This window comes from Lynx canadensis, chromosome C2 (assembly GCF_007474595.2).
Source record: "Lynx canadensis isolate LIC74 chromosome C2, mLynCan4.pri.v2, whole genome shotgun sequence".
Lineage (NCBI taxonomy): Eukaryota > Metazoa > Chordata > Mammalia > Carnivora > Felidae > Lynx > Lynx canadensis.
Genome location: NC_044311.2, coordinates 113,100,410 through 113,115,282, shown reverse-complemented (window position 1 = coordinate 113,115,282; position 14,873 = coordinate 113,100,410). Strand labels below are relative to the sequence as shown.

The 14,873-nt window shown below is 36.9% G+C and overlaps 1 protein-coding gene across 1 annotated transcript in view; it reads left to right on the top strand.

The window, feature by feature from the left end:
* CRYBG3 (crystallin beta-gamma domain containing 3) overlaps positions 1–14,873 on the top strand; it is a 131,154-nt gene that overhangs the window by 59,748 nt on the left and 56,533 nt on the right. Inside the window, exons 8-12 of the mRNA XM_030329299.1 lie at positions 756–892; positions 2,447–2,561; positions 3,690–3,725; positions 5,818–5,951; positions 9,515–9,641. Coding sequence (XP_030185159.1) covers positions 756–892; positions 2,447–2,561; positions 3,690–3,725; positions 5,818–5,951; positions 9,515–9,641 — 549 coding nt within the window. The remainder of the gene's footprint in view (positions 1–755; positions 893–2,446; positions 2,562–3,689; positions 3,726–5,817; positions 5,952–9,514; positions 9,642–14,873) is intronic.

Sequence of the window (14,873 nt, the reverse complement as noted above, 5' to 3'; positions counted from 1 at the left end):
TCTTCTTCAAACCAACTTGTACTAAAGAAAATAAATAGAACCCCACAAGTAGGAAAACAGACTTCCTTTACCCTCACTTCTAATTCCTACTTTTGTCAATGTAAATTAGATAACACACTGAGAGAGTACTGTGCCTCTCTGTTATTTATTTTTTATATCCCCCATGAGATCAGCTTTTACTTAACTCCCTTCCTCCTCATGGCTTTGTTATGCTTCTGAGAAGGAAGGCTTAAAGACTTCTGGCACTCCCATAGTTTGGTAACTAAACATTGATTGCTTAATAGAACAAGACTTTTAAAAACTACATAGGGCGTCCGACTCTTGGTTTTGGCTCTGGTCATTATCCCATGGTTCGTGAGTTCGAGCCCCACATTGGGCTTCATGCTAACAGTATGGAGTCTGCTTGGGATTCTCGCTCTCCCTTTCTCCCTGCCCCTTCCTTGTTTGCTCTCTGTCTCTCTCAAAATAAGTAAATAAACTTAAAAACTATGGAAAAAAAAATAAAAACCAAGCAAAAAAAAAAAAAGTAATACTTTCTCAATTAATTTTTATAATTTTCATGTCATCAATGTAACTTCTTAGAATAATTCATTTTTAAAACTGGTAAAATGAAACAGTATTTCCTTTGTGCTGTTTTTGAGAAGAAATTCAACTGAACAATGAGAATAATTGTAATTGCATGTCCAGGGTATTGAGAATGCTGGATTGTGTGTGTCTCCAGATGATTTCAAAGCCTTTTTTTTTTTTTTTTTCAGGATTGCAGCATTCCAGAGATAGAACTTTGCCCACAGTCTGACCCAGAGTATTGTCCTATCCATATACAGCGAGCCATCCCCAATTTGGAAGAGCTGAATATCCCTAAATCTGTGTCCTTCACTGTGAAGTCAGGAGTGTATGTATCATCAGTTTCTTTTTATTACAGTGATTGATGGCCACCAAAGTTAACTTTTTATTTCATATTTTAGTAGGTGACATACATTTCTGTGAAGTTTTAGTTTATGCTCCTGGATACTCAAGAAAGACTATTGAGGGGATTTGAACAGATTTTGTCTTCCTTTGGATCCAGTTAAGTCTTTGACGTAGAACTCCTAGGGACAGATGGAGATTCTCAGACATAGTTCTTGATAGATTCATCCATCATCTTTTCACCCACCAAATTTTGAGATTGAGAAATAAAAACATGTCCCTGACCTAAAAATCTGGAGTTTGAACTATTTCAAGAGTGTCTCAGTGCCAGTAGTTATTGAGTGCCTCCACAGGGCTGGACCCATGGTGCTTTTTTGTTTATTACTATTCCTGCAAGGCAGGTGGAGATATTCATTTTATAAATGAGGAAATTATATTATTTGTCTCAGGCTACCAGCTGGTGGGCATGGGTCTGATGCCAAACCTTTCTGATTCTGAAGGTATCTTTCAGACTGTCGGTGCTACTTTGAGCCTGAATTTATTTATTTGTTTTTAAATTTTTTTAGTGTTTTTATTTATTTTGAGAGAGAGACAGAGTGAGAGTGGGGTAGGGGCAGAGAGAGAGGGAGACACATAATCTGAAGCAGGCTCTAGACTCTGAGCTGTCAGCACAGAGCCTGATGTGGGGCTTGAACCCACAAACCGTGACCTGAACCGAAGTTGGATGCGTAATTGGCTGAACCACCCAGGCACACCAAACCCTGAGTTTAGTTTCCAGATGAGCTCATAGTTTCCAGATGAGTTCGAATGACAATTCTGTGATACCAATTCAACACAGGTTCCTTTTCTGTCTTTCACTCTTTTCATCTGCTCTGATGATGGTTGATGTAGAAGTTGGGGGTCACTGTAGGACATCTTTCTTCATGTCTCCCAACCGTAGATTAAAACTCTTGGGCAGACCCAGTAATTGACCCTGTCCATGAGATGTCTGTGCCTATCAAGTTTAGGTAGAAGGTAGTGGGTCTTTTGGGAATCTCATGTCAAATGCTGTTCCTGAGGCAGGCAAATGAACTGATTATTGATTCTAAAAATGTGGGTCAAAGATGTAAAATGCCTTAAATGAAAAAAAAAATGTAAAATGCCTTGTAGAATCCCACCTCTGGTTGCCCCACTTTAAAAAAAGAAAACAGTAGAATGTTTTTTTTTTTTTTTTTTCCAATTCTGCTTGAATCAAAGGTGTCACACCTTTTAAATATTGGAAAATTCTAAGAAAAGTAATGCTTACTGCTTGGAAAACATATAATAAATAGACTTATAAGACAGTGTTTGAATGTTGAGTACTTAATAACACATTAATTCTTGTTATATGCTCTCTAGTGAACTCATTTCGAATATGTTTTACTAGTTGTAATTTTGCCACAAAGGTTTTTTTGTTTTGGGTTTTTGCCTTTTTTTTTTTTTTTTGATAGGCCTTTTTACTTTTAACTCTTACAAGACAATAGTATCCCTATTATACTTTAACCATTCATTTCTTATTTAGTTGGCTTGCCTACCCAGATATTAATTTTAAGGGACAAGCTACAGTTTTGGAGGAAGACCATGGACTCTTTGAGATTTCTGCAACAGAAATTAAATCATTGCATCCACTTCAGATGGTAAGCAAATTAAAAAGAAGCATTTTTCCAAAATGCACATGAGCCCAAAGTTAAATAGCTATGGTGATTGCTCATGCATCTCTATCTTGAGAAATGAGTATGTATACTACTGAATCAACAACCTATATGTTATTTTTCTGTTTTTTTATTATAGAGAATATCTGTGTGAAAACATTTTAATGCTTTCTAGAGGACAAATGTCTGAATTTACTTTGTGTTAAGTTTATTACAGTGCATGCCATTTCCTTATAAGTACCATTGTACAAAAATTTTGAATAAAGTTCTGAATTTTTTTTGATGCTTATTAGAAAACCACTTACAGTAAATTATGCTTTTCCATTGCAGTAATGAATGATGAGCACAGCATTAATAATAAATAGATCTGTCAGTGGTTGCTCTCTTAAAGATAATAAGTGCATGCAGTATTTATTTTTGTTGCAAACATTTTTATTTGAGGGCAGACTCTTCAATTAAATGTGAGGTGAGTGATAAACCATTCTTGGTTGCTCTGTACTTTTTAAAAAATAAAAACCAAGAAAACCTACAAAATTTTAAGAAATACCACAATGTGGAGTAGCATTAAAAACAGGAAATTCTAGAATTAGTTTTTGTGAAGGGGTTAACCTTTTATGCTCTGCAACCTTGATGTCACAAAGACTGTAAGTATGATAAAAAGTGTTTATAGGACTTGGAAGGGGAAGCACTCTAATTTAGAAAGCCCGAGCAGTTGTCATGAGGAAATGTAGTGTCAGTGGTTTGGAAATCTACTCTGCCAAAGGAGATTTTTTAAATCTAGCAATTCCACTCTATTTCTTGGTACTCTCTGCAGTGGGATTAAATCTTTAATCAGTTGCATGTGCTTAAGGACTAAAAAGCTCAGTTTCCTTCCTTATACTGGTTGTAATCTGGAATGTATGTTTTGAAGAGTTCTTGTCCTATCTACATCGATGAGCAGTCTGAGTCTGTTTTGACTGCTATAGAGTTCTGTACTTAAATTTTAAAATTTACCACAACTTAAAGCTGACTGGTATGTAATCTTCACTAATCAGACGTTTATATAACCTACATATGTCACTTAGTTACTTCCAGATATTCTAAGTCTTTAATATTAAAATTTCTTATCTTAAGGGTGGACTAAAAGTGGAAATGCCTATGAACCTAAAGGTAAGTCTTAAAACAGACTTCTTTAGTTTCAGTATTAATCTTCACATATTTTGAACTATTAAAGTAAAAAAATGATGACTGGTATATTCTAATAATACTTGGTGGATGTTGGGAGTGGTGGGAAATGACTGCACAGAACAGTCACTGAGGACCCATGCTGTGATGGAGAGTGAGGTCAGTATGCAAGGATGGAGGTCTTGCTGACAACCTAGTCAGACCCAATGAGCAGCTACTACAGGGTGGAAAGGTGACAGGTTTGATTTTTGATTTGGTGGGGAGGGACTAGGGACGTGGCAGCGTGACATTCAAGCAGAGATATTGAGCAGTCTTTTGGGAGTGATGCTCAGAAAGGAGATCAGGGGTGATCAGAAGAAGCAGTAGGTAGCTCCTGTCAGATATCAGTTGGTAAGAATAAATAAGTACCTGAAGGGAACAGTAGAGACACCAGGATTAAGCCTATTTGGGGAAAGGAAATGAAATTATAAAATGTGTGTGAAAAGAGAGCGGGGAAAAAAACCAGTGCAGTGATCAAAGATTCAGCCAGACCTCTGCTTAACGAGCGTATAGCACTTCCACAGGCAGGCATGGAAACAAAGATTCATCTATCTCCTGTCCTGCAAAAGAAGACACAGCTCCTCCAACCCTCCCATTTCTCACCTTTCTAACTTATGGAATTGACCACCATTCTCTTAATCACATAGGTGGAATCTTTTAAAAGTTAGTATCTGAGCATAGTATACCTTAGCTCTGTGTTGGAGTCATGCATATCCAAGTTTAAAAAAAAATACTTACGATTGTATTCCACTCACAGAATATTGTTTTGGTCTGGGGTGTAGTCAGAAGTTTTCAAATTCTACAGGTGATTGTGATAACATGCAGCTGAGGTTTCGAACCAGTGACCTGAAAGATACAAAATTAGCTGTGACAGTCTGAGTGACTCCTGTCTCAGTTTCTTCAGGTGTGACAGGCTGGACATTTGCAGTTTGACAGGTTGTAGAGGCATATGAATGAAATAGCTATCACACATGGTCACATTTTCAAGTTGTTATGTGTTAGTTGACGGCTTGCTCATCAAAGAATTACTGCTTCTTAGTTTGAATGTGTTCAGATGTAGAAAGTATTAAACCAAATAAAACTTCATCTCTTCAAATACATCACCCTGTGAAAATTAAATATGTAGAACACAGGAGCTGTACTACATGGTTTTTTTCAGTTTGTATAATCTTACAAATTTTTGAAAACAAGTTAGATAGAACTTGGTCAGTATGTTTTAGCATGGGGCCTTATTTTGCCAGTTGTATGCAACATATGCCATTAGCCACAAGTAGGACCTGGTGATAGAACGTAGATAGATTAGTGCCATTATCACCATTATCATTTCCACATACTAAAGGCAGGCAGGTCATACTTGGGAAGTAAAGAGCACCAATATAGTGGAAGAGACCTTCCAAATTTAAAATAAATGAAATGCTAGAAATGGGTTTTCTACTATACTTACCTCCCCACCCATATGAATCAATATAAAAAAAAAAAACCAACAAAAAGAAAACACCATAATTTTTTCAATCATTTCTTCTTATTAGGAAGTTTTATGTTTAAATTCAGGAATTTGCATATCTCTTTCTTACTAGTGACTGGCAGCCACCATGTTATAAGAAGCAGCTGTTGTTTCTCAATCCAGTAGATAATTTATTACTATGTCCTAGAACCTCAAGAGTGTTTTTATTTATGTCTAATAGGGGAAAGTCAATAAATACAAGGTGGGCCTGTGTTAAATTCCAGGCAGAGAGCTAAAATTAGGTAATTTAAGAGTCAATTATAAGACAATTTACCCTGTCAGATGGTCCTAGGATTGGGGTAACCAGAGCAGCGTAATCATGACAGAAACATATTATTAAGGTATCTTCATGGTAATAACCCACATAAATCCTTGTGAATATCAGTCAGTGTGCTACGTTGTAAATAAATATTAGTGAAAAAAATGGATGGTGTCCCTGTTCATGTTGGGATTTTTAGTCTCACTTAAGTAAATGAGTTTTGTACCTATTCTAAAATATGAGCATGTTAAGTAATTTTCTTTCATATCTTCCAGGTTATTATTTATGAAAAACCTCACTTCTGTGGACAGGCCAGAGAGTTTAGTGAACACATAGATTCTGTCCCTAAGTTCTTAAAAAATAACGGGGATTTTCATGGAATTGGATCAATTCGTGTCATCGGTGGAGTGTGAGTGTTATGTTTTCAATATTTCAATTAATAGTCTGTTTTTTGAAGATCACAGAAAATGTGCTAAGCAGAGCAAAAAGAATGTGCCTTAATCTAAAAATATGCATCTTTTCTGTAAGGTACTATAAAATAAAAAAATAGTTACTAATGGCTTTCCTGTGAACTCTTGATTGTATTAGAGATTTTGAGATAGATTGAATGTAGAAAATAGTTTCTAAAACTTAAACACTTGGTATTGCTAAACGCAATATAGAAGATAAAAATTGCAAAATAGGGGCGCCTGGGTGGCACAGTCGGTTAAGCGTCCGACTTCAGCCAGGTCACGATCTCGTGGTCCGTGAGTTCGAGCCCCGCGTCAGGCTCTGGGCTGATGGCTCAGAGCCTGGAGCCTGTTTCCGATTCTGTGTCTCCCTCTCTCTCTGCCCCTCCCCCATTCATGCTCTGTCTCTCGCTGTCCCAAAAATAAATAAACGTTGAAAAAAAAATTTAAAAAAAAATTGCAAAATAAAATTATTTTTGGGGGGGGATGCCTCAGTGGTTCAGTCTGTTCCAGTGTCTGACTCTTGATTTGGACTCATCATGAACCCAGGGTTGTGGGATTGAGCCCCACATTTTGGGATTCTGTCTCTCCCTTCGCCACGTTTGCACACTTGCTTGTGTGCTCTCTCTCTCTCTCTCTCAGATAAAAGAAATTGATACATTTTGTTTTACAAATTTTGAATATGAATGGAAGCCCCAATTTTGATTCTCTATTCTGTGGATCTTAGTTAACTTTCTGTGCTGAGGATCTTGCCAGTGAGTCCTTCATTAAAGAAGTAGCCTGGGTTGTAGGTTTCCCAAGTCAAGTATTTTTTACATCGGTTACCCTCTGGCATTATACTGTTTTTGAGGAAGCCCCCCAAAGAACCTCTAAGTATAAATCTAAGTGTAACCTAATCTCAGTCATCGGTTTATGGGGCAGGGACCCCAGAAAATCCATGACTGAACTGGTGGGATATGGGTTTGTATTTGTATCCTGGCAGATAAAATCAGAGCTTATTTGCCATTGTCAACTCAGTACTAGAATTCCTCCATGAACATTGTTGGTCTCTCTGTTGATATGATAGTTTATTTGGAATGTTGGTTCATTTTAAGTATCCATGTCTCATTATTTGCAGTAACATCATAAAACTTCTTCATGCTATTCTAGCAAGATTCTACTAAAATATTTATTCATAGAAGTTAAATGATGGGTCTTAGATCTCTCAAGGGTCTACATTTAGAGAGTTAGACTTTGCAGTTTCTGGCTGTAAATCAAGTGATGGCCACACTAGCCAAAATGGAAACATAAGAGACTATGCCATATATTAGATATGTGGGACATATCCATAATTAGTCTGACATATTGGTAATCATTTAATTCTTTATCCTTCAATTAAAAAATTATTAGGCCCTTGAAAAACAAACACGTTTTGGATAAACAAATTTTTATTGTGTCATATTTATTTGCAGTCTTCTCTAATCTGTGAACACATATGCTTCTTGTTAACCCTGCTAAATATTATTGCCTTTTCTTCCCTTTGGAATCTGAATGTTTTTCCCATTAACTAGATTGTGATTTGCATTGTTTCCTGAGTTTTTTTGTAATTGTTCTATAAAAACTCTCAAGAAAACATTATGGCTTGTGATACAATATACACAAGTTTCATTTTTCATATGACAACTGTAGGAGTAAAATGTCATATCCCCATTTAAAAGTGAACAGTTGATTTCACTGTTTTTCAGTGTTACTACCACTTTTCACTTTTGTTAACTGTTTATCTGCAGGTAGTAAGAACTCATCTCTGTCCCATCTTGAGGAATCTAGAGAAAGTGAGGTTGATGTTTTTTCATTTTTCTCAGATAACATCTGTTTTTAAATATCCCAGATGAATATATAAACTGAATCTTAGACAAAACTTAATCTGTTGTAAAAAAGCTGAGAAGATTTTTGAACTGTCATCATGTAATAATTTAGTAATCTGTCTTTAATATTTAGGTCTTCTATATCTTTTATTCTTTTTCCCATTCAGGTTTATTAAAAGCATGTTTTGAGTAGCCACATTTATATAAATGAAAGCCACATTTAGAATTTGAAAGTTTTGGGGACTCCTGGGTGGCTCAGTAGGTTAAGTGTCTGACTCTTGATTTTGCCTCAGGTCATGAACTCACGGTTCATTAGATCGACCCCTGCATCAAGCTTTGTGCTGACAGTGCAGACTCCCTGGGATTCTCTCCCTCTTTCTGTCCCTCCCCAACCCCACGCGCACACACCTCAGCTCACTCACTCACTCTCTGTGTCTCAAAAATAAACTCAAAAAAAATTTTGAAAGCTTTCTTGTGCAATTTATCTTTGCATAATAGTTTAAGAATAAAATAATGTTCTTGTACATGTTACAAATTCACTAAGATATATAAAATGTTTATCCCCATTCATGTGGACCCCCTCTTCCCTTGCCATACGCACACCTACATGCAGAAAATGAGAAGGTGTACATGATTGCTGAGCGACTGCTATTATTTTATGCCCTTTGGAAACAATTTTTTGGAGTAGTTTTTTAATTTTTTGAAAACAATAGTAGTCAGCCGTACCCAGCTTCATTTGTCAAGCCCCAGAATGCAGAAGTTCCCAACCCACGAGCCCAAAATAGTCATTCTGGAATCTTCTCCATTGGAGGGGCTCCCATTGTAACACCACAGTGCCCCTCAAGGCAGATTTAAGCAGGCCATTGTGTGTTATGAATCATCCATGCCCACATTACATTTGTTAGCTACTGTGAATTATTCCATAAAAAGGTAAGTTTTGTGGAGGAGCTTAATGACCAATGGTGTTTATCAGTGTTCTTTACTGACAGTTTTAGATGAGAAGTCAAGAAACCTGTGTCCATGGAGCATACTGTGTCACCGTGCTTCTTGTTCCCATTATCACCACTGATTAAATGGTGGGAACAAAATTGCCCACCCCTAAATTTTTACAGAAGCCTTCATATATGTGTGGGCCATCAGCGCTAATGCCAGCCCAGTTGCATTTCCTCTTTGTTAAAACCACCGGTAATGTGTTTTAGATCTGAAGCCTACTGAGAGGTTCTTTTGATTTAAACCCTAAAAAAATGTTTAATATAGTAATCATTCTCTGTGATTACAGAAGGGCCTTGTCAATAAAATAAGAATGGTTCTTTGAATCTCAGCATAGGTTTGTAACTTTTGTCATTGGCTATTTGTACTTTCCATTAATTGGCTGTCCCCCCCCCACCACCACCACCATATTGAGATACAGTATCATGTGATACCACAATTAGCAAGCTTTGCTCTGTTGTAATTCTACAATAGTTAACCTTTGTTGGGAAAAGCCGGCAAACTATAAAAGCTATTGATCCATGAAGCATACAGCATTTATCTGTCTTTATAAATGGTAACAAAACAATGTGTTGTTTTTTTAAAATATGGTGATAATACAACTAAGTGCTTTATCGGGATATTTTCTTTTTTTTTTCTTTTTTCTTTTTTTTATTCATGGCTTAATTGGATATCCTTTATATTTCTAGGTGGGTTGCCTATGAAAAAGAACATTTTAAAGGCCAGCAATTCTTGCTTGAAGAAGGAGATTTTGAAGACAGTAATGCCTGTGGAGCATTAAGTGGCCCCATCTTGTCTTTCCGTTTCTTACAAGCTGTGAGTTAGCTTTGTTATTCGTAATTTTCTGTTTTCTATCCATGAAAATCAGTCATGAGTTGTGATAAAACATGAGGTTATAAAATGTTTCTAATACCTGAGAGCATTACACTGAACCACTAATGTGGCTTGCCTGCTTTTCTTAACTTTATGATTATTATAGAATACTTATGTTTACTTTTCATCCATCAATCCCATAAGTACTTTTTGAGCACCTGTTTTGTGAGCTGTATTGTATCAGATACTGGAGATACAGTGGCCAGACACTCAGTCCTTGCTTTCACAGAGCAGGCAGTCTGCTAGAGAAAATAGCATTTATATAAGTGTTTGATATTATTTGGCTATGATTGGATTAAGCACAAAGTACTCAGGGTACCCAGAAAAAGGTCAGTTACTCCCACTTGGAAGTAGAGAGGAAAAGATAACAGTTGAGTAAAATGTCTGATTCAAGAGTTAGCCAAGTGGAGAGGTTCCAGGACAGAGTGAATCAGAAAGGTAGGTGCTATTTTAGCAGGAGATTAACATTAAAAGGCAAGGATGCGAGCCACTGGTTCTCAGCTGGAGGTGATTTTACCCCCAGGGAGCATTTGACAGTGTCCGGAGACATTTTGGATTGTTGTGATTTGTGGAGGCCTAGATGGGGGCTGATACTGGTAGCTACTCCATGGATGCCAGGGATACTGCCAAACCTCCGTAAGTCACAGGACAGCCCTCTCAAAACAAAGAGTCACCTGGTCTAAAATGTTAATAGTGCAGAGGTTGAGAAATCCTCTTATAAGTGAAACTGGGGTGTTTGGGAAATACAATTAAGTCAGGATTAATGGCAGAACTTTGGGAGAAATGAGGGCAAACGCCAGATAATGAAGGGCCTTATACACATGTTGAGTCCAGATTATTATTTTTTTCTTTATTTGACCTTGAGCCTCTGATGGATCTTATGCCCAGTGAGCAAGATTAGATTAGAAATTTAGAAAGATCTTTGTGGTGACTCTATCCAGAAATGGCTTGGGATGGAGGAGATAAGTCTGGACATTATAGAAGTCAAGGTCACAGAGAAGAGAAGATACATGTTAGAGAGTTCTGTAGGGATCAGTGTTTATCAAATGTTGCGTATTTTTCTGACCAGCTCTGGAGATTTTTAAGTATGTTCAGAGGAGCATGCTTTCTTTCAATTCAGGAGTTCTACTGCAGTCTCTTCCCAAAGTAATCTTTACCCATATAAATACTAACTGTCTGCAATGACCTCTAAAGCCCTCTTTGAAGGAATTGATAATAAAGTGAAGGGTGTCCACATGAACTTTGAATGGGCACAAAGAGTTGCATGCTCTGGCCTTTTAGGTTTTTGTCTGTCTGGGCTATTCACCTGGTCAGGCAGGAGGAGCCAAGAAAGGGGGAAGCTGCACAGGAGCAAGGGAGCTTTTTTTGTGTTTCCCCATGAATGATCCTTGTTAGTAAGACCACGAGTTGGAAACCAGTTCTACCTAAAAGACCTATAAGACAGGCCACTGAAGATAATTGGGCACTGAGTTTCCTTGAGCAGTGGATAGATAACTATGAGGTACTTAGTCCACAATTCTATTATGCAAGGTCCATGCATTTTCTCTACTTAGCCATTCCTTTCTTGACCTCTAAAAAGGCAAGCAAGATGAAACAAGATAGAACCTTCATCCTTTTATTTTAGTTCTTCACAACCATATGCATTCAGGGAACTATGGGTCATGAGTCCAAGAATCTTCCGCTCTAGTGTTGAATAATTTTTAATATTTTTCCTCCTTATTTAAAAAGATAGCTGAATGGAAGCCTTGCTGTTCCTAGAAATGTTCAACAATGAATGTGGCATCTTCTCATGATGACTATGACTAAAACAAGCAAACAGAATAAAACCCCAAATCACTCATTGAAATCTCCCAATAATAGAAAATGTGAAAAGATATAAATACTATATATAGCCAAATAATAGGTATTTGGTATAGAAAGTATGATAATATACATTGGAAAAAACTGGTAGGAATTGGCATGTTGATTACTGCTGTATACAAAAGTTTGGGGTGTTTACGAAAATAACGACAGCTTTTATGTAAATAAATTCCCTTGACATAAAATCTTCTGTTCTCTTAAGATGTTTTTTAACAATTAAAAGACTACTTGTTAGCTTATAAAGATACTATTATAATCTTGACATTTGTCAAGTTCCTACTAATGGCCTTACATGCATACTTGTACTGAATCTTCACAAAGACCACAAGATATAGACACTGTTACCATATTCATCTTACAGGAATGGAAACTAAGGGTCTCAGGTAGGAGTCATACAAAGTATAGAATTGTTATTTGAGATCAAGTCTGTGTTACTGTAGAGCCCATGTCATATTTTCCTTTTTTTTTTTTTTTTAATTTTTGTTACAGAGTGATTACACTAAAAAAGTACCTTAACTTTGGAAAACTGGATTTCATTCAACCAAAAGCTTATTAGCATTTCATTTGTACCTAGAAATGTATGCTAACATTGCAGACCAGTACACATGTATAATAAATATTTACATGACTTTCAGACAGTTCATTCATAATTTAAATTTATGTTCACTAAAATATTTTCAGATGAAATACTTTGCATTCTTCAGACATAGCAGAGAGTTGGAAGAGTTTTGGGTTTTTTTTACTACTTTATTGAGACACTGTTGACATATAAAGAGCTGTACATATTTAACATCTACAACTCGATGAGTTTGCAGACATGTGTACACTGGGGAAACCATTACCACCATCAAGACCAGACATACCCGTCTTCTCCCAAAGTTTCTTCCTGCTCCTTTATTATTATTATTATTTTCTTGTGATAAGACATAAGATCTACTCTCTCTGAAAAATTTTAAATTTAAGACACAGTATTGTTAGACATAAGATTTAAAGCTCTCATGGTTGTCGTAACCTACATAGGTTAGCAGGTAGATTTGACATGAGACATCTTTTTCCCCATATAGATTTTCAGGTGTCCCTAACCTGGGAAAGAATGATGCACTACATGTAAGATCTAAGTTAAAGTAATATAAAACAAAATAAAGAAGAAGATAGATAGAAAAGTTGCATAATGCAATACAGTTTTCTAATGTCCTGGCTTCAGAATGTAGAACACTGTGAATCAACTAAGGTCAAATTCTGGACATGTTCCTTAGGGATAATGTGATCTGTGTCTTGGAGTGCTTGGAGAAGACAACAGGAAATATGTTTCTAATTCCAAATGAGGCAGTCAGATATACTGACGTTGAGTTAATTTCTTTTTTTTTTTCTTTTTTTTTAAAGGAGAGGTCCAGAAGAATATAGGAGTATTTAGACCCAGAGATTAAACAAGGAATTTTTATTCCTTGGCTTCCTCGATATTTTCCCCTCAGTTTTATACTAGCTTAAGTTTTGGATTTGCTTTTGTTAGGATTTTCAGACCTGGGGCCTCTTTTCAGGTCTCTGAAACCAGGTGGTATGCAATGGGGAGACCATTATTTCTCCTAAATAAATGTATATACCAATTCTCCACTGGTGTCTCATAATACTTTGCCCACCAGGGGTTTTAGTACAAGAGCTCCAGGGCAGATCAGCTATGGGATTGTATGGAATTTAAAAACACCCAATTTACTAATCCTTAAAGACTTATCTTTGGTCCCAAAGCATCTGTTCATTTTTTCTGACAATGGGGATCTCTGGACCAGAGATAGCTTACCAGAGTAAGCTATCCAGATTTTCCCTTGGATATAAGTGCTTTAAAAATATAAAATGGAGTACAAATTTTAGATCATTCCATCATTATTCATTCTTCTCAAGCAACAGAGCTCCACTTTAATCTGTGTGACTTTCAAAATTATATAATTGCACCTGGCAAAGCAGGGATGCCAGTAACATAGAAATCTCATGATGCTTACTCTGGACATGACTCTTAAGTGCCTATTGCAATCTCCTCTTGAACAAGGCAGTTAGAAGTTGTGGGTTTGGGTTTTTGTAGTTTTTTGTGTGTTTTATATCACACTTCATACATGTATCCCCAGGAGATTTAGCCCAGGTGATTGGATTTGGGTTAGTTCGAGCTCTGCCCAGTAGGGACACCATATTGATGGTAACTGTCAACTAGATCAGATAATGTATATTTGGTAGATTTGAGTGAAGAATGCAGAGAGTGAAAAAAGGAAAGTGGCTCAGAAAGGTACTTAGAAAAAGATAGAAGGCAAAAGCTGTAAGGCAAGAAAAGCCTTGAGTAAACAAAAGCAGAAGATGGAAAGAGGAGAGTGATGCCACTTAAGAGGCTCCTGTGGCCCTTGGCCGGGTCTCTGAGAATAGCAGACAGAGTAGGAAGGACACAAATTCAATCCATATGAGGAAATTTGTTTGTGAATCCACAAGCATATGGCAGCAGTCAGCTCTTATACTTGACACTGGGTCCTGTGACAGTGGGTCCCCCCTCTGCTCAGCTTCCAGGCTGCATTGTTGTTGCCTGCTTCCCAGTTCACTCTTGCACAGCCCACACAGTAGGATTTGTGCAAATCATTGCTCAAGTAAAGTACGTAACATCATAACACAGTTATTTCTTAATGAAAGGTCACAAACACAGCACATGTACACACATCTGTATTTGTCTTTTTATGTCTTTGTCTCATTTTACTCCAATATAATGTGACCCATGGCGTTTCAGCTTATCCTTGTTCCCCTATTCCTGCAACCCTAACAGGGAGTAGAGAACAATTGTAGGGGCAGAAGAAGTAAAAGCAGAGATGGAACATTCCAGAGTTACCAGAGTAAGGGAGGAGAGGGCCATGTAATTAAGAACTGCTATAGACTCTCCTGGAGCTCTTGGGCCTGCTTGGTAAGTTACTGTTAGTACCAGTTTCTTGACCAGGACCCAGATGGGGCTCCTTTCAGCTAATCCTCACATTGTATCCTCACAGCCACTTTGAGCTTGTTTTATACTTACAGGTTACAAGAAACAGGCATGTTCAGCTTCTTCGGGTGGTGAAAATTTGTGTTGTCAGTATAACCAGGATTGCTGGTGTGCCACCCAATTGTCCATATTTCAGTTGAAAGGCTTGTCCTGGGGACTTTATGGCAAATCACTTATGGAACATTTAAAGGCTTCATTTTATATATTTGTGTGTGTGTGTGTATGTGTGTATATATATATATATGTATATATATATATATATATATATATATGTTTTAGTATATTTTTATACTTTTATATTTGTATCTGGA